The following is a 20,697-nucleotide window of genomic DNA, read 5'->3' on the forward strand; positions in this document are numbered from 1 at the left end:
TGTGAAATCACATTGGATCATCGAGGTAAAAACGGATAAGAAATGAAACGCATTCGTCCAAATCTAACGTTTACTGGAGACTGAATGAACATTACAAGATACCAAAGGTACACACAGAAAGAAAGTAGCAGTGGGTGTGGTATCAACTTATGAACAATATATATCACCAGATAAATATGGCCAACACTAAAACTATAGTATTACAACACATAATACAATTTTCTTTGGCTTTGGCTTTGACTTTGACAGATGAGTTAGTTATGTGTGAGACAGTGAGTCGCAGCTGAGAAGCCATGAGTCGACACAAAGCCGTCACAGAAAGGAGTTGTGAGGATTCAGCTGTGAAGTGTTAACAGGCATTGAAGATTTTGTGTGCTATAGTTAGAGTACAGAGTACTTGGATAGAAAATGTCTGGATTGACTGAGCCCTTATCAGGGAGCCGCTCCCACAGATGCCTCTTCAGATGACCCTAATCATGAATGTCTTATCACACATCACAATAAACTGTCCTTTACCTACTATTCATGCACTGATGTGACTTCAGATTACTCCGATCACTGAATGACTTATTACACATGTCACAGTTAAAAGGCCACTGCCTGTTGAATATGCATTTATGTGTTCTCAAATTAGTTTGATGATTGAATGATTTATTACACATGTCACAGCAAAATGGCCGCTCCCCACTGTGTATCCGTTGATGTGACTTCAGGTTAGTCTGACCACTGAATGACTTATTACATATGTCACAGCAAAATGGCCGCTCCCCACTGTGTACTCGTTCATGTGCCTTCAGATGACCCTGTTGCTTGAATGACTTATTGCACACATCACAGCAAAATGGTCGCTCCCCACTGTGTACTCGTTCATGTGTCTTCAGATGTACCTGTTGTCTGAATGACTTATTACACACATCACAGGAAAATGGCCGCTGCCCACTGTGGATGGTTTGATGTGTCTTCAGATGCCACTGACGCATGAATGACTTATTACATACATCACAGCAAAATGGCCTCTCCCCACTATGTATGCATTGATTTGTCTTCAGATCACACTGCTTACTGAATAACTTATTACACACATCACAGAAAAATCGCTGCTCCACACTGTGTAGGCATTTATGTCTCTTCATAAAACTAGGATCACCAAATGAGTTATTACCCACATCATGGCAAAATGGCCACTTCTCAAGTAAAAGAGTTTCAGGCTCACACACAATGACCTGCAAAACAAGAAAATATAACATGAAAGAATCTCCTGTGAACATAAATAAGTTTGAAAACCAAGTACACTGAGGGGTTAAAGAGGCATGGGGTAGAGGAGAGAGAAAGAGAGTGAGTGCAGATGGGAGTGTGTCCTTGTGTGTCCATCAGCTTGTATGGCTGTTTGTGAGTGAATAAAAGTCAAGCAAAATTTTCATTATGAAACAGATCACAAAATTAAATAATAATATGCATTTTTAATGCTGTATAGGGGTCTGATTAATAGGGGATATGAACGTTAGATGAAACAACAATAAATGCTGAGTTAAGAAATGACAGTAAGACAGCAACTGAACACTAATATCACTTAAAATCTGTTGATTTGAATCATCTAACTCTTATCACTTTACCACTGTCTTAAGATATTAAATATTGGCTCAGAATGGCAGCCTCACTCTGTGTGTCACCCATATGGACTGCCATCATTTCTGCAGTGGTTTGGAATGCTCAGCTCCAAGGCTAGTAGTTCATTACTTCTACTGTGTCATGTGTTTATCTGCTAGCAGGATGAGACACCACACATGTATAGACAAGTCTGTCTACTTTGGCTGCTAGGGAGAAACTACACTCAGTCACTTATCAACACTTTACTCAGTTCAACTTTGCCACAACTGCCAATGCAACAGATTCCACAGAAATGATTTGTCTGCACTAGTCCAATTACAGTGCTTTTTCAAAGCAAGATCGTATTAACCTAAACAAGCAGTGTTGCTAGGCACTGGCAGTTCTAGTCATGCAGCTGCTTGTTGCACTGGTAGTCTCACTGGTCAGCACGCCCACAGGGTGAGATACGTAGCAAAAGGCAACTCATTTCCCTGTCCTTTGGAGATGGGACATTTGACACAATATACAGATAACCAGATGATCTCACGGGTGTCCAAGGAAACTCTGCAAGGCATAGTGTGTGTTAATGCAAAGATCACAATGAAAAGGTTAATGTCAGATGAAGCACATCTGTATGTCACCAAGTAGGGCCATGTAAAGGTTATGAAAATTATGCAACAGCAGGAGAAAACCTCATCTCCACAGACAAATGTACAACTAGTTAACCCCTTATCAAACAGTTCATCAGCATATATGGTGATCCTCTATTGAGCCCTCAGATGTAGGCCATCTCTTAGGCAAACTCAGAGAAGAGACACACACAGATATAACATGCCAAACCCATAGCACCATATGAATCTCTGGGTCCAAATTACTGTTTCAAACACAGCAGGCCTCTTGCAGTTTAATGAATCATGCTGAGTAAATTTTCAGCCTTGGTTACTATATCTTCAAAAATCTTTACTGACTTATTATTTAAAACCTCAAAAGAGCCATGTCCTTTGCTGCATTCTGCTGCTGAAACCCTACACTGGAAAGTCTCTCTGCACCCTTTAATGTTACAAGCCTTCCCATTCAAAATCTACATTACTAACACCATATTGCTTCATTATCATCGCTCACTATTTTCAATCAGGGCATAACAATTCACATATTTTTCACTTCCACCATCTGAAATTACAGCACCACTAACAGATTTCTAATTCATGAATGTATTTAATCAGTGACTGGGGACTCCTTCCTCCCCTGTGCTGGGAAGAAATTCTTTTCATTCAGGTAAAATGCCCAGCAGTCTGCATTTACCAATAGTCACTCTGAAATTGCACTGTTATCAAATTTAATATGGTTAAGATACTGATTGAAAGGATTGTGTTATGACAACTTGATCAAACTTATTCACACTGGGATTAGAAAACTTAGTTCTTAAAGTAATATCTTTTGTTATAAGAAACCAACAAGTGTGGGCAGTAAAATCATGATACATATGATTAAATGTGACCATCATCTGGCAACTCAGCTTATATTAAAACTGCTGTCTCTTCTTTACTGGGGAAGTTAGAAGGAGAGTTTGCCTTTGCAACACAAACCAATGAAGTGATCTGAATCCTTCTGAGGGTTTCAGGGCCATTCCTCACACAGTAACCAACTTTGTCCTGTGCCAGTTATATCCAGTCATAGCTTGCTATTGCTGTGAAAGCTTAAGAAATCTCTTCCTTCTGCTAGTGACTACCATGGTCTTCAGCTGTGGGATGAAGTGTGTAGTATCTTGGAGAAGCCAATATTTAATCCCAACTATGCCACTAACCTCAACTTAGAAAATAACACAAAATCTATCAGTACAATGATAGTCACCTAGAGGAAGAAACAGAGGCAACTCCCAAACTATCAGGTATGTTAAACATTCTTCAAACAATGGGAAATGTCCAACATACCTGTATAATCTGTCAAATCATTGTCATTAATCTTTAGAGAATCATTATGTATCCTGTTACAGGTCCTCAACATAAGGACAACTCTCTCTTATATGGATACTGATTGCATTGAAGTTAGGGAAAAAATATATGACACTCTTCAACAATTATATATCCTGGGAGTCCTATGATATAGTTCAAAAGCAAAACCTTACTGGATTGAATGGACAAGGAAAATGTGATAAATTTTTGGATCTACAGAATTTCTGTGCTTGGCAAAGAGAACCCTTTTATGAACATAAGTTGTTCACTGCAGCGAAGTTTGTAAAACAAGCGATACCTGAACTTGTGAAATCCACCTAACAGAACACAGCTCACCTCAGGTTCAGCCTTTATCCCTGGAAATGCTGTCGGGATCAGATACTCTTCTCCTTCTGCATCTGCAAATACCTCAGTTTTTATACTGACAGCCTGATATGAACCATGAGAAGATGCTGGCCATATCTCACTACATAGGCCTTGTACATTCTCCAAATCAGCGATGCTCTGTAACACAACAAATACAATTATACTGTAACTGGACCATGTTCTTTCTGCATGGTGTTTGTGTCTGGTGAGGTGTTTTAGCCCTCTGGCTGCCTAATCATATCATACAACTAAATGCTTGAAATGAGGTGTATGGCTTTCACACAACACCCTTTTTCAATTTATTATTGTAATATGCTTATGCTAAACTGCTACAATACCTGCAACCACCCATAAAATTGTGACCACATGGATTATGAACAATAACACAGTCTTGTCACAAAATATTCGGGTCTTCTAGACTTGCATATCCTGCAAAGAAGCAGAAAACACTCACCATGATTTCTCTTAGAGCTGGAGCTATTTCTCGAGTTCTCTGTAGCACAATTATTGGCTGCTACCAACGGTGAGTCGTCACACGAAACCATCAATTCTTCGCTGTTTACGTGAACGCTTGTCCTCGCGTATGTAGCCTTGGGGCGGACAAAACAGAGAACGTCTTCGTGTACTGTTGAGAGGTGATCCGTTGCTGTGGAAACGTGTCTATAGGTTGTTGCCATGAACGTCCGCATAGACAACATTGCGTTCGCTATTTTTGTGCCTGTATCTATTGCAGCAGAAACGTGTTTATTGTGCCCCTGCATAGCAACGAACGTCTGTTCTCGTTCCATGATTCCGACTTTCGCCGTTATGTCACAGTCGCCACAATATTATATCTTATGGCAACACAAAATAATGTGGGATACTGGGTTCTGGCAGCTGATACTATGAAGCTTGTTATCAGTTATCATGCACATTATGGCTTGTTAAGAGTCGTGCCGGACCTGGAATTTGGTTACGTAGTATCCCGCGTGTGCATCTTTGAGGATGAATAGTTCTGTGGTGTGTTCAACGAAGTATTCCACTTAATTGCCTTGGTAGGCCAATTGTCATCTTTGATTATCAACATCGTTTATATAATACGCTGACAAGGATGCAGGGGCCGTGTGTGTCGTTATTCTTAATTTTACGTAAGTTTAACGTTCTATATTTCTATCTCGTGGCAATGGAGAAGCTGTCTGATGTGACTTGAGTTTCTTCCGGATAAAAAAGAACTCTTCTGCTCTTACGGCGCATAAAAACAGTTTGAGGTTAGATGTAAATTTATGTTCTGTATGATCGCTTAAAGGGGCATTTTACCATGTTTGTGGTGTTAGGAATGGAATTTTAAATTTTATTATTTGTTCTGCACAAAATGTACAAACACGAGAATGGCGTTGTAAAAAACATTTCACATATAAATAATGTCTTGATTGGCTGCTGTTTGTGTACTGAGGAGGTTAGAGTGACGAACCGGAGATGACTTTGAGACGTCCCATGAAAAAGTCGTAATATATGAAGGCGAGTAGAGACACTCTTTCTTGGTTTAAAGAAGAGAGTTTGAAAAATGAAAAATAAAGAGCCAGTTTGAGCAACCCAGAAGGAATTTGGGACCTGCAGTTTGTTGGGCAAGAAACTTTGACTTCAGTAGACATGATTAAAATAAATACAGGAATAGAACTGGAATGTCTTTAAACTTGAGAAGTAATTTTTTATGTTTGAACAACTAATTTCAGTTACACAAGGAAGGAAGGTGTGTTCAGAAGAAGAGATGTTGATTTCACAAAAAGCAATATTAAGTAAATAAGCTATAGGAGATATTCGAAAAGTAAAATTTTTGCTTTTGAATGGGAAGTGGAATTTGGAAAGTAAATTTTCCTAAATTTTGATATAATATTGATGTTGATTTTGCAATTGGGTCTTTGTACCACGTGTCTGTGGGAAATGTTGTCTACAGTTTGGAGGTGTATGCAGCCTTCAAGAGCAGTCGTGCTGGTAGCACTACTCACATTCACAAGGTGAAAAAGACCAAGAGTAGAACAAACAGCAACAGGGAATTTCTGTGGACCCTTAAAAGCAATGGCATAAAATTTTATGTAAGTGAATCAGCGACTGTGAAGAGCATTCTAGCAGACATTAGGGATATTGACATAGGTTTTCATGGTGGAAATGAAACTGTCAAGCTTGTGTTATGTGACCTAGGATTCAGATGTTGGAAGTTTCATGTTGTCAAGGCACTTAATGTACCTAATCCAAAAAATGTTATATAGAATACTATCTGAGGTTGAAATTGACGAATTGATTGAAGAGGGTGGGCACAAAGTTTACATCTACTACCATATCGTTCCTATCTCAACTCTACTAAACTTGTCTGGTTGTACTAGATGTACAGTAGCACCATCTGTTGAAATGGTTTTATAATGGAAGCTGCTAAAAATGTTGGAGGAATCATGGGAACAATATGTTTGTTTTTCTGTATTGACTACAAAGCAAAAACTGGAGTTTGAATGGTACAAAAATTTTCCCAACTTTCAGGTCACTCAAACAATATATTTTAAGAAAAGGTGCTGGTGTTGTGTACTGTTGCGTATAACCAGTAAAATAACCATTAAAAGAATTCTTCCATTACTTTCAATTCTAAACCCTACATTGACTCCAGCGTTTACTTTTACATCAGGGTTAACTAATTTTGCAGTTCACTTGGTTGTTTGGTATTAGTGTTGCATTCATTAAACCTTATCTAGCTAGGGGAATAATTTAAAAGCAATTATCTCGGTATAGCCTTATTATACAGCCATCCAGGTCTAAGACTTTATTCTTTCACATATGAATGAAGAGCATGTTTATAGGATTAATTCACTTGTGCCTTCAGACATAACCCGTTTTATTACAACATTAAAAATTGAGTTTTTAATAACAAATTCACTTAACAGATCTTCAAATTGGTGAGTTGTGTGATCACAGTAACATTTGCAAGCCATCAGGCAGGTTCCTTTGATATTTTAAAAGCAGTAAGGTCTTTTAATGATAACAGTAGATACTATTTACCTGAAAATAATGTGGAGAATAACAGATTCTGCTTTTAATGTCTACATAATTGCGATAAAAGTGACATGCCCATGCAAAATGATTTGAAGTGTCTGTCACAAAGAGTTTTGTTGTTCCGGGTGATTGCTTACACATGATACCATTTCTATGATTTCCAGAACAGAATTCTTGTGGGATAGCCCATATAAAGAAAATTGCATTCCCATATCAAAATGGTTTATTTGTGTTCACAGAATTGTAGTTCATTGTTTATAAGTACTGGAGTACATAAGTAACTGTTGATGCTAATTGTGTGCTTGTTTTGTACTGTGTGCTTATGTGTGGTTTTGAACTGTTTGAGAGGTGTAGATTGCCTCCTCCTTCAGGATTGAAGTCTTTAGATGGGCATGTTGCTGTGTATATAGAGCAGTTTGTTTTGAAAAGGAACTTCAGAAGGGAGGCATAGAGTGGGGATTGGAGCCTTGTCTAGGCTGGCAGGAATGGTGGATTGGAAAAGTTATGCAGAGCCCTTTGATGGATCAAGGAATGCATAAAAAATCCCCTCAGTAAATGATATGCTCAAGCAGTTACCTACCCAAATACTCAGAAAGCAAAGCATTTCTTATCTTTTCACTGGGTCAAGTGGTGTGCAGATCACCATGAGTTAACAGTAGACTTCCTTGGTAATGGAAAGGAAGAATCAAGCATGAAGCAATATGGACCAGGAAAAATTCTCACACAGCCCATTCAAGGACCAAGGAATGGACTAAAAAAAACTTGGAAACTGATGTTCTTTGAGTGATGACCCATTGAAATGCTTACCAGGCAAGATGTTGATTAACTTATTGCAATTGTGTGAGCATCATGGAATATGGAAGGGAGGTCACTGTGAGCCAAGGGTAGGTATCCTGAGGGATGGGAAGGAAGAAGCAAGCATGAAAAGGGGGAATACCTTAAAGGGGAGGTGGACTTAGATAGTGTCTGTGGGTAAGTTAAGGTTTGCATGGGGAGGAGGGGTGAAGCCATCCATTATGGAGTTGCCAAAAGGTAAGCAGAGCAAGCGAACAGCAAGCACAGTCCTGGCATTACTGAATGCTTCCTGCTGGTTGTCTGGGTTACTCTTCAACACTGAAAGTGGAGGCAGTAAGTTTCTCCCAAATGGTGAATTTCTAGCAGCATCACAGCGCCAGAAGGAATAGTATGCTTGTTTTATATAGTTTGTTCCAGTTTCTTTTCTGAGGATGGAAATTTACTGCCCAAACATGTAGGCACATTAGCAATATTGTAGATATATTGCAAAGTCAAAAATGTAATAGTATCACTCATGGAGCTGAGCGCCTCTAGAGAAGCTACCAATTGTGCAGCTACTCAAGAGCTTCCCAACTTTTTATGGAACCCAAAGGTTCATTACCATGTTCACAAGAGCCCTCCACTGGTCCCTATCCTGAGCCAGTTCAATCCAACCCATACCATTCCATCCTATCGCTCTAAGATCCATTTTAATATTGCCCACCCACCTATGCTTTGGTCTTCCCAGTGATATCTTTCCTTCTTGCTTTCTCAGCAATATCCTATATGCATGCCTCTTCTCATTTATGCTACATGCCTCTTCTCATTCATACTACATGCGATGCCCATCTTATCATCCTTGACTATTATATTATACTTTGCAAAGAGTACAAGTTATGAAACTCCTCATTATGCACTTTTCTACAACCTTCTATCATTTCATAGACCAACCTCCTTACTAGCATCAATTAAAGTTTGTGTGATTTTCTTTATGGTATCTAATTATCACCCAGTAGATTCACATCATCGGCATAGACCAACAGCTGATGTGTCCCGTTTAATTTCAGTCCCACCTGGTTTTCCTGGACCTTCCTAATGGCATATTCTAAAGCAAAGATGAAAAGGAGTGGTGATAAAGCATCTCCTTGTTTTAGACTGTTCTGGATAGGAAAATCATCAGACAAATGTCTGCTTATATGGACAAATGCAAAAAACTGATTGGTAGTTGATCTCTTACATCAAAACCCACACTGATTATCCACAGTAATTTCATCTATATATGGAATTAAGCTTGAAAGAAGGATATTGGATTAAGTTTTGTATGAAGTTGACAGCAGTGATATCCCATGATATTTAGTACAGTCACTTTTCAACTTCACATATTTTTTATATACTTTGAAATGTTTTATTCTTGGGCCTCAAGGGGGTGTTGGTTAGGAATCTATACAGATCATGTATTAAGAATTGGAATGCTTTTCATATTGAATTTTATCTGTAATATGGGGCAACTGCATTATACTCGGAAGACAGAATTCTTCATAGCCACTACCTCAAATCTTACGTAACATATTTTCTTTCTCTCGGAAACACTTGACGTACCCATCTTTGTCCTGCTATAAAGCATATGGTCAAACAATACATTTTGGTAGCAGAAACTTGAAAAAGAATTCTAGTGACATGAATAGTTGACAGAAGCTACCAGGACAGTCTTGTTGCAAACTTATTGACAGTTCTGTGTGTGGAAAGTTAGAAAATGTTCTTGATCCAGTTCAGCCCAGGAAAGTGTTAAAGTAATTTATTGGATAATGTCACATGTCTTGTACCCCAGATGTTTGTGGTACCCTTATGAAAGGATGTAATATTTGGGTGTCAAGTCTTGTTAATATTTTGAAATTAGAATTATTTTGGAGAAAATTTTATCTTCTTTCATAGTGATTAAAAATATGTTCATTTTGTGAAAATTTTTCTTCTGTAAATATGAAAATATTCATAGGGAAATTAAAGCCCATTTGATGTCATCTACCAGCAAGTTATTTTTTATCAGAATTTATTGAAAAATTAGCATTATGTAAGTGGAACAACTGCATATGTAGGGCATATGGAGTTCCCAAGTCCCTTATAATATCGGTATGCTTAACAAATAGTGTCTTTTATTACAGAACATGATGGTATACAGATGGTATCTGTCAAACGAAGTAATTGCACTGGAGAACACAAAGAGTGAGATGTGGCCTCAGTTACCTATTTTCCATGTTGATACGGATGTGAGCCCCAATAGGAAGAAGTTCGCAATTGTAAGTACTCCCTTTGCTGGTATATGAGATACAGAATAGTTTAGGAAGAAGAAGTTAAGAAATATTAATTTCTGTTACTTTTAATTCTTTGTTCCAGCTTCTGAATTTATAATTTTTGGAATTTGCTTTGAGGTGGAAATGATAATCAGCTTTATCTGTATCTTAGAATGCCTTAGTGCGTTTTGGAGGCAGTGAAATTGTGTGTTTTTTTTATCAGATGTTTATGTTTGCAGAGATAATCCCATTTCCAGCATGTTTTTCTGTATCCAGAAACTTCAGTCCCATTATGTTAACTGTGGTTATAATGAAAAAGTATAGTCTTCTGTATTATAATATAATTTACAGTAGAACTTGGTTATAACGTCATCAAAGGGACCTAAAAATAGTGTCGTTATAAACGAATGTCGTTGTAACTGAAATGGGCACTTCCACAGTAGCCTTATGTTAGTCACGTAAAAATCTACCAAAAACCGAGTTAAAATGTTGCATTTTTTAGTGAAATACGTAGTTAAGTACAGACTAACGTAACATTAACGTGGAATTGCCCAAATGTGTAATATCAAAGACATATTACAGCGCTTTTCACTGACAATACACACCGCACTAATACTGTATATTAAAGGTAGGCCTACTCACCAAATTACAGTAGATTACATCAAATGTTGTGCCTTACTGTACCTAGATATGAGTACAGTAATCAGTTATCTTCATCTGTTTCCTGTTACTTGCCCAATACACACTTTCTAAATTACGTTCAATGTCCATATCAGAGAAATTCATGAATGAAAATGACGTTACATACGAGGTTGATGCATTTGTGCATGTCGTACTAAGCAAGGTATAAAAACAGTTGCTTTATGAGGAATTAGTTTGTACCATTGAATATTTGACGCAATAGACAAGGTGTCGCAGAAACCGATGTTGCTATAACCAAGTTTTACTGTAGTTCATATAGAGCCCAATGTTTGGGAGGAGTGTATCTCCTCCCTCTGTGGGGCTGAAGAGTAAGCCAAGCACAAAACCAGTAAATGAAAGTGGGAGGCTCAATTCAGCTTGCCTCCTGTTTCTGGTGGTTTCTTGCTTGGCCTACTCTTTCATCCTGAAGATGGATGTGATATGGTTCTCTGAAACTCCAGCCGTCTCCTACACCGTCTGACAACCCAGAAGACTTACTCTTCTTAGTTACTGCAGTAAGAACCTAAAATCCAACATGATTCTAACGTTTACCACATTTTCTTTGTTACATCTCATGTGTAAGACCCACTGGTGTGTACGATAAGGTAACTGTGCAGCATTCTGTCCCCGTTGTCCGTATGGCCTTATGTCAGCTGTAGTCCTGTATGATTCTGTTCTTTATAACATTTCCATGCTAGTCACAGAAGTCGTCATTTGTTGGTGATTGTGCATGTTTGTCAGTATATATATGTTACATTTATCTGCCTAGATTATTTCTGTTAAATTATCCCTTCTGATAGCATGAATGTCATATGTTTCAGCTACTTGTTGATAACAGGTTTTGTGGCATTTGTGTTCTCTTAGGTCTCTCCAGGAATAGTAGGCTGTCTTTCTGCCAGATCATCTGATAAGTTAGGTGATCAACAGAAGTTGTTCGCATATAGCTTGTGTCCATGTCCTTCCACACTTTTTTTGTCGCTCCATGTGCAGTTAATTGTGGAACACACATCTGATGTCATGCATGCTCTGGATTTCCATATTTAGACTTGGGACTTTCACTAAAAATGTGTGTTATTTATGTGTTTTGTTTTGTTCTGGCAGTAATCAGCAGTTGTTTCCTCAAACAGAATTAACAGGTCAAATTTTCTGGTGGAAACATAATGTGTTTCCTGTCAGGAACTAAATTTTTATATACTATTTAGAAGCAATTCCTGCTTTAAACGTTTATGCTTTGGTTGTTTTTATATACAAGGTTGAACTTTAAATGTTACAGAAATACTATGTAACTGTTTCAATATTTACTATGGTTTTTGGCTTCCAGAACCTTAGGAACCAGAACCTTTCTTAGGAGACATTCATCAGTGAAAACTAGACCTCAGTTTATCACATTAAACTTCTTTGACAGGATGGCTATAATTTCTTCCACTCTTTGATTTCTGTGTTCAGTAATCCTTTGTGCAAATGATGGAGTTGCGCACATGTCCGTAGCTAACGGATTGCACCCTCCCTTGTCACAATTCCAATATTGATTGATTTTTATGCCGTAAATCTTGCCTTTCTTTACAAATGTATCCACTAGATTTAAGTTACATAATTCTTCGTAGAATCTTCGACACCTCTAAATTTCAGTTGCTTGTGTAAGATGATTTTACCTACAGACTTGTCGAAGAATGGCATCACTGTAATATATATTATATGAAATCAATCTGCGCCATAGAGGGGACCCACTCAGTAACTTACGCTTGACATCTGATGTCTTTACAACCGAATGGTAGATGCTTCCTAATGGAGGGATGCCTGGCTCAGATTCTGCACCTCGTGCACGCATGGGCCAAACACTAGCAAAGATATCTCACACTGAGCCGAGAAGGTACCTCAAGATAGAGCTTTAGGGTAAGACCTATGGTGTTTATTTGTGAACTGCATAATTTTATCTTGATACTTTTCGTTCTTGTTTTCAGAGCACGCATTTTGAGTGCAGATCTAGCAATTCCCCTTGCTCTAGTCTGAGTGCCGGTTAATTCGGAATTTTCACGCTTCCGTTTCATATTGTCATGATTTCAAGCTATTGACAGGGTTTGGATTGGTGATTGGATTTATTGAACACTTAATACGAGGTGTTAATTTAATTCCCGGAATGGCCCCAGCGTGTTGCTGGGGTATTGAGCCAGGCAAGCGAGGGAAAAAGAAAACAATTTTACTGGATCCCGGGGCACTGCAGAGTTGAAGTTAACGAGAGGACCGACTTGGAAGAAAGGCAAGCAATCAGAGAAGGCAGAGAGAGTCAATTACTGTTACCAGTGGCAGATCTTAAAACCCAGTGGAAAAAGAAAGGCAAAAAAGAACTTCACAGTTTTTGTCAAAACATCAAACAGGGCAGAGGAGAAAATTACTTTGAAAGGTACTACAGGAATGGCTCGTCCCCATTTTTCTGCGAGATAAAAATGAACCGCCAAACCTTCTTGTCAGTAAACTGTGTGAGAGAAGGCCACACCAGTCTTAAAGAAAGCCTAAACGTTGTGTTCACGGCCGAATGTGAATGTGGTGATGGGCTGCAAATGGAGGAACATATCTTCTGGGACTGTAAATGGTACAGTGACCAAAGGGCAACAGTGATGGAATACCCAAAGTCAGTTACAGAGCTCTTAAAGTTAGAAGAAAAAGGATTTGTGTAAGGCGTGTGTTACTTCATAAGCAACATTCCTGTATTTATATGTAAGAAAAGTAAAAGAATTAATTGCACTGATTATTAACAGTATACTCTCAGTTTGATTTGTTTCATTCTGGTCCGTCACACGAACAATATTACAAAAGGTAGTATACTCTCAGATCTAAGTTAAGATCTATATTAAAAATCGCGGGATGACCGCTATGATAGAATAAGATGTTTATAAGAATGTGATACAGAAGGCCCAATGGGTATTGCCTGGGCCTTTTTTGTATTTACAATAATTTTTTTTCCACAATAAAAAAGAGCACGTTTGGACATGTTCCAACTTGTGCTTAGATCAGCCACAGACCAAATGAGTCGTTCATTCCCAAGCAGCAGAGGAAGCAGTACCTGTCCGTGGTATACTGTTGTCGGAAAAATGAGTGACAAGAATCTGGAGCAGCGGATAAAGATCACATTTTGTGTGAAAATTGGTAAACGTGCTAGTGAAACAGTGGCTTATGGTGAATACGCTATGAAGAAATAGAATGTTTTTGAATGGCACAGGAGGTTCAAGGAAGGGCGAGAAGATGTGCGAAATTACTCAAGAAGTGGGCAGCCAAAAACGCATGAGATGTGTCATAGGGTCATTACCAGCAATGAAACGTGTTTTGTTGCAATATAATCCAGAAACAAAACACCAGAGTAGGCAGTGGAAAACACAGAATTCACCTCGGTCGAAAAAAGCACGCATGTCTCGCTCACAGTTCAGACCATGCTTGTGTGTTTCTTCAATCACAGGGGGATAGTTCACTATGAATTCAATGTACAAGGACAAAAGGTGAATCAAAAATGTTATTCGGAAGTGCTGACAAGGTTAGGGGATCTGTTCAGAGGAAAAGACCTGAACTCTGGCCTGACAAGTGGATTCTGCACTATGACAGTGCCTCCGCACATGATACGTTAAGAGATCGCGAGTTCCTGGCTGAGAAATCCATTACAAAAATGGACCATCGACCCTATTCACCTGACAAAGCCCCTGAAATTTTTGGCTCTTCTCAAAATTAAAAAAATGCCATGAAGGGACAAATATATTCTGACATTCGTGACATCCACCGCAACTTGACAATGTTACTGCGAGGTATTCCGGAAAACGATTTTCAAGACTGTTTCTGGCAGTGGCACCATCGTCTCACGAAGTGCATAGCTTCACAAGGAAATTACTTCGAAGTCGACATCAGCAGCTCGCTCTAACGCTGGGATCAAGGGTTCGAATCCCACTCAAGGCTATAATATGAAACTCTCTGACACTGTGACGAATATTGCCATTCCTGATTTAATACCTAAAAACAAATGTAAAGGAATCTGCAAATGGCGTCTTCAGATCACGTCAATTGCGCAGTCGCTTCGTGCTTGAGATGACAAAATTAGACCGCAGTTCGAGCTCTTGCAGTTAACAGTCACATTTGCATTGTTGCATAGAGTGTTTAGACAAAAGATATTTGTAGAATATACCGCCGCCCAGAGGACCACGTCCCTTATCTGCACCCTGGAACCCCTCCCGCCTGAGCTCTTCTCGATTGTCAAAGTCGATCAACAGGGCACACGAGAGGAAGCCTGCAGACGTTTCTCCAGACTTGCAGTGTCCAGTGAGCATACCAGAGGAGATAAGTTGCGTAATTCGTACTTTCCTGTATCATACAGAACTCAGATGCGTCTTATTCCTACTACATGTTTGGTTTGTGACCAAACGGGTTTCACGGCAAAAACTTGCGAGAAACGCTGATATATGCATAGATCTTAGACGGAATTTAATCTGTTATCATTTATACACATGTCTACAGTCCGTGGCCTACGTCATTATTGCTGAAGAGGCTGTCGGCATAAAGTAAGCAATAGTTTTGCAATTGGTTTGAACAGTCATGTCGTCTGTCTAAACCTTCACACTCCTTGAAAAGACACACGGCCTTCGGAAGTTACAAATTTGTGGAGTCATCGAGTTAAATTTGTGACGTAACTCTCTGTGGCATATTCAGCAGTTGCTGCTGCCCTTGCATATTAGAGACTGGCTGTCCACTAAGTATTGATGTGTACATACCTGTTTTTTTAAATTCGCTTAGTGGGGGGTGGAGTCCAACTCTGACCACTCGGCACGGCGGCCAGTGATTGGCCTATTGTAGCTTGCCCTGGTGGGTGATTATGATGATGGAGAATTTGGTGGAATGAAGATTGGCAAGGGAAACCGAAATACTCGGAGAAAACCCGCCCCAGCGCCACTTTGTCCACCACAAATCCCACTTGACCAGACCCGGGATCGAACCCGGGCCGCCGCGGTGGGAAGCCAGCGACTAACCGCTATGGCGCGGCCTTTGTTGAACTAAGTACCTCCACAACAATCTGTGTTTCGTAAGACTTGGCCGCCGTGCATCACCTGTTAAAAAAACTCAATTTTTTTTTTTCACGCGGTAATTGTTCTTGTGTGATTCTCAAGTGGTTGCTTCTCTAAACAGCGTTAAAATGTTGGTGTCCGCATTTGAGGTATATTTTGTTATTGCATAAGGACCTCAGATGGGTACCGGTTACCATTCTGGAATGGATTAAGACGCCTGGCCATGCGAGTATACAGCAAATGTCTGGGGAAGCATATCCGGGCACTACGGTAAACAGAAAATTGCGAACAACTACTTCCGGTTGATTAAATTTTCGCTCAATAGCTGCTCAGGTTAGGGAGGCCATCTTTGCAGGCTTAGGACTACAGGTGATGTTTCCTTTAGCGTTAGAAAGACGCGTACGATTATAATACTGGTACGAGATTTCAGTGTCTCACATCGCTAACTGTGAAGATTACTGTCCTGTGGGATAAGTGTTATGAACTAGGTCTATATACGGTTTATTTAAGGTCGTTGTTACTGTCTACCATACAGCGTCAAGTAGTAGAATATCTGGGAGGTTCGGCGTGTAGTCAGAGAGGGCCCGAAGTTTCGGAGGAACATCGCCTCCATCTTCAGGGCAGAATACAGTGGGCCAAACAGGGAAACAACAGGAGCAGGTAGCAAGCACCCTTAAATTGGACGCTGTATGTTTTCCCGAAACGTCGGGCTGTCTTCGAAGTTACACGAAGACCGTACTCTTCATAGTGACGGCCGTGAGATCCTCAGATTAAACATGGTAGGTTGATTTTGGAGATAACGGTCATGGAATAATTGGTTTACTATTGTGAAATTCTCCTGGAAGGACTGAGGAAACCAATGAAAAATCTTAGTACAGGCGGTGTCCTGAATGAGATGCAAACCGAGAACTTTCTGAAAATGAGTTAAAAGCGTTTCAGCACGTTTGGTAACGTCATGTATTTGTATTCTGGTAAGTACGCATCAACTTTTCGAAGGAACTTTGTTTCCTTCTTCAGAGCAGGTCATTTTACTTGAAGGTGGGAGCAGAAGATTACTCCGAAAAGTTGGTAACCATCACCAGACTACACGGCGTCACATCTCAGAAAACAGTAGTATTTGTAATGTCCATGTATAGCCTAAGACATGAACCGTCTTCGCTCCCCTCAAACACTGTGGTCGTGGGTTCGAATTCCAATCGACTCATTAATGTCTGTGTGCGTTTATTCTGTGTTCATGTTGTTCTTTGTGTAGGTAGATGCATTGCGTCGTGCTGATCCCCCGTCCAAGGAGTGATTAAGAAACTGAAACAGTGGCCAAGGCCCAACAAAGGGCTGTAAAGTCATAATTCAATTGAGTTCTTTATTATTTATGTGGCGAGTCAACAGCCGCAAGGCCAATTACAGACACAGCACATTGTAGATACAAGTAATTACATTACGGACAATCACAACATAAAGTCAAAGACAAATTACAGGCAAGCACTCGAGGAAAAACGCATTAATGCAGACAAGTAAACAAACAAACATAATAAAAATAATGATAATAATTTCATTAACATAAATCTAAATTGTTATTGAGAACTGAGAAATGAAACGTATAAATATTTAATTGAGATATGAAAAGTATGGATTTTCAGAGAGGATAGTAATAATAATAATAATTCAGTTTAATTGTTGTTTATTGTTCATGCAAATAATAATACTAACAATTATACTATATTTAAAAATCGTTTAGGGAGAACTTTCCTGGCTCCGAATAAGTCAACATCCCTGCATACTTAATAATAATAATAATAATAATAATAATAATAATAACAATAATAACAATAACAACAACAACAACAACTAAAATCTGCTACTAATATTATTTAAAATTCCTCTCCCTCAGTTTCTTTTTTCCGGACCACCCTCGACCTTTACAGGAGTTACTGTCCGCTCCTGGATTTATCCCCAGTTTTCTAGTTGCAGGGCGTCACAAGCAGCTCATGCCCCGTCGAAGTCACAGTTCTCGAAGCTTCTTTCTCCTTCAAGATTTGTACCCACCGTCTCAATTGGTGTGCAGGCCCCATTGAACCACGGAAGTTCTGAGCCTGGGGCTGCTGCGACCCCCAAGTTTCACAAAACTTACTTGCTAATCAAAATTAATAGATTATTCCTTGAGCAGTAGGCTAGTGAGGGGGCACGCGGTAACTTAGTTGGTTGAGGCACTATGCTACAAGCCGGAAAGTCGCGGGTTCAAGTTCCGATGAGGTCATTGGATTTTTTTCAGTTGACCTAATCCTTCCGGCCGCACTATGTCCCTGGGGTCGACTCAGCCTCTAACAGAAATGAGTACCAGGAATTGATTAAATAATTTTCCTGGGGAGTAAAGCGCGGCCGGCGCGTAAAGCTGACAACCTTACCGCCATCTTTGAGCCGATTGTCTAGATAATGTGAGACCCTCAGCGTCTCACAACCCTATGGGTCTTCACGGTCTGTTACAGGGCTACCTTTACTTTTTACTTTCTTACTAGGCTAGTGAGCAGTGCTCAGATCCTGCAAAACATCCGTGCACGTCTCAAGGTGAATATTTTCTTCTCTCTCATCAACTTTCAAAGGTCTTGCGCAGTTACGTTTTGAAACAGGTATATCCGGTCTAATAGGCAATTTCAGCTGGGTGGTTTCCGCTTACTTGAAAGAAATGGAAATTGAGAATTTACAGAACGAATATATTTTGCGATTCATTGTAGAATACGATGTCAAAATTTCTTATGTATTTCCCTGATATTCAAATAAACATGAGTACAGACAGCCATTGGCCCTCCGTGATTAGGTAATTATCTAACCATGAAGGGCACCAACGCAGTGCTTCTTATAATTAATTATGAACACAAACATACACTGCCGTAGTCCATGCAGTCAAGGTGTGGCTTCTACGAGAGTCTTCAAGTAATATGAGTCGAGGGCACAGAATATTTATCTAGACTGCGTAAGCCAATTAGCAGCTGGTCTTAGTTGCCCTTCTGAACAGTGGTCGAGAAGGACCGATTTGAATCTAGCCCCTGACTGGGGTTTGTCGTGGCTTTCCTTAGTCTCTCCAGGCAAACACGGGAACAGTAGCTTAGAACACCATCGCTTTCTTTCACGTCTTTTGTAAGTGAGTATTCACACATCATTCCTATAAATGATCAAATATGTAAACAGAATTCCTAAACACAGGAACATCGTAGTAGGATGTCATGTCCAAGTGTCCATCCTCTTGAACTCGAAAACTTTCCTGCAATTTGGTTTTGTGGTATACACCTAATTCTGTAGCTGTCAATGAATTCGCCTTGAGCGTTCACTCACTTCGCTTAGTTAATAAAGGAGTATATGTTTATGGCACCGGTCACAGTAGCCGCGCCGTCTATAAGGCTTGAACTGTCTTCTCTCACACGCTGAGATCGTGGGTTCGAATCCCACTCAGGACATCGATGTTTGGTGTGTGTATGCATCAGGGATAAGTCGCCGGATTCTCACCGCAGAGACAGGCTAGTCATATGGAATTTGCGGTGACAAAATAACACACTGAGACATGTTTAGCTCTGGATAATTCGATTTTGCCATGTAAATAATCATTTCACCAGTGCTCCATTCTCTTAACTGTTACCAAGTCTGGTACTGTGGGGCCTCTTGTGGTGCAAGAACCCTGTCGAGAGAATACTAATGGAATTTGATGCAGAGTTATTCCCAGAGCTTCCTGTTAAAAACGGACTAAAACATCGATGGGTGATAGAAGCTACGTCTTTTCGTTCTTTTTGTTAATATCTGACAATACCCTGCTGAAAGTAATGTAGCCCTACCACAGATATTTAAGAAGAAGCTAGTCGGTAGAGTCCTGCTTCATATCCTGAAGGTGCCATGTTCAAATCTCGACGCCTGGAGCTTTCATCGACTCTATCCTGGTTGCTGTTCTTGTGACCTTCATTACTTCCCGATGAATACCTTGTAGTACAGGACCGTTGGTTTCGCGTGCATTAGTCAGTAATCACCAAATAATTCCACTTTACATAAACATCGCTGAATCAAAGAGTGATAAGAGCAGGAACGGGCTGTTTTGGCAATGCACGTCATTCACACTGTTATTCACACTGTTTAACGAGAAGATAAGCTCTTTGTAGTTCCCCTAAGTAATTGTACACGAAAGAAAATAAAATTATACAAATTTACGTCATTTCATGAGACTGGGTAAACCATTACACATTGAAAGTCAGTAAAGAAGGAGACAAAGATAAATAGGAACTTGTTTCACCAGTTTTGTTTTAATTTCATAGTCCTGCTAGAAAGGTCACCTTCAGATGTTTCGATGAAGCAATTACCGTCATTTGCCATGTTACCCGTTTCGAGTGGAATGATAAGCGACGTACGCGTAATTTAACGTTAAAACATTCTGCAGTTTGCCTACGGAGTGTATTTCTCTTTCGTATGATCCTCAGAGTAAGCGGGGATTATTTCCTTAATTACCATTAACCGGCTGGTCTTTGTAATGGAAACGAAATGCGTTTTCTGTGAGGTACGAACTGGGTTTGTAAATTTTATTACTGAACCGCTCACCGCTAATAAACCAGAAATATAATTGAGCAGATGGAGGGTTCCATGAACTGACTCATGGAGCTAAGCCTTTCATGAGAAGCCACCAGTTGCGCATGTACTAAAGAATTTCGCAACGTTGTATGGAACCCGAAAGTTCGTTGCAGTGTTCAAAAGAACCCCTTTACTGGACCCTATCCTGAGCCAGATCAATCCAGCCCATACCTCTCTGTACTATCACTCTAAGGTCAATTCTAATATTAACCTACCGCATAAGTCTAGGTCTTCCCAGTGGTCTCTTTCCTACAGGCTTTGCCACCAAAATCCTATAGGCAGTCCTGTTGACATTCGTGCTACATGCGATGCCCATTTCATTCTTGATTATTCGTATTGTGACGTGCTGAGCTATGGATGACACCCATCCCCCCCCCCCCCCCCCCCCCG

At 39.8% G+C, this 20,697-nt stretch overlaps 1 protein-coding gene across 1 annotated transcript; it reads right to left on the reverse strand.

The window, feature by feature from the left end:
• Positions 1–123: 123 nt before the first annotated feature.
• Positions 124–5,147, reverse strand: LOC111865983 (gastrula zinc finger protein XlCGF7.1). Its single transcript, XM_023854431.2, has 3 exons — positions 4,360–5,147; positions 3,876–4,043; positions 124–1,223 (listed from the first exon to the last, which is right to left on the reverse strand). The coding sequence occupies exons 1-3, from the start codon at positions 4,360–4,362 to the stop codon at positions 513–515; spliced, it is 882 nt and encodes a 293-aa protein (XP_023710199.1). The 5' UTR covers positions 4,363–5,147; the 3' UTR covers positions 124–512.
• Positions 5,148–20,697: the final 15,550 nt, after the last annotated feature.

The sequence above is a fragment of the Cryptotermes secundus genome, unplaced genomic scaffold (assembly GCF_002891405.2).
Source record: "Cryptotermes secundus unplaced genomic scaffold, Csec_1.0 scaffold72, whole genome shotgun sequence".
Lineage (NCBI taxonomy): Eukaryota > Metazoa > Arthropoda > Insecta > Blattodea > Kalotermitidae > Cryptotermes > Cryptotermes secundus.

Coding starts and splice junctions, on each gene's coding strand:
- LOC111865983 (XM_023854431.2), bottom strand. Junction 1,224..3,875: donor GGATAAAGGCTGAACCTGAG/GTGAGCTGTGTT, acceptor CTTGTTTTGCAG/GTCATTGTGTGTGAGCCTGA.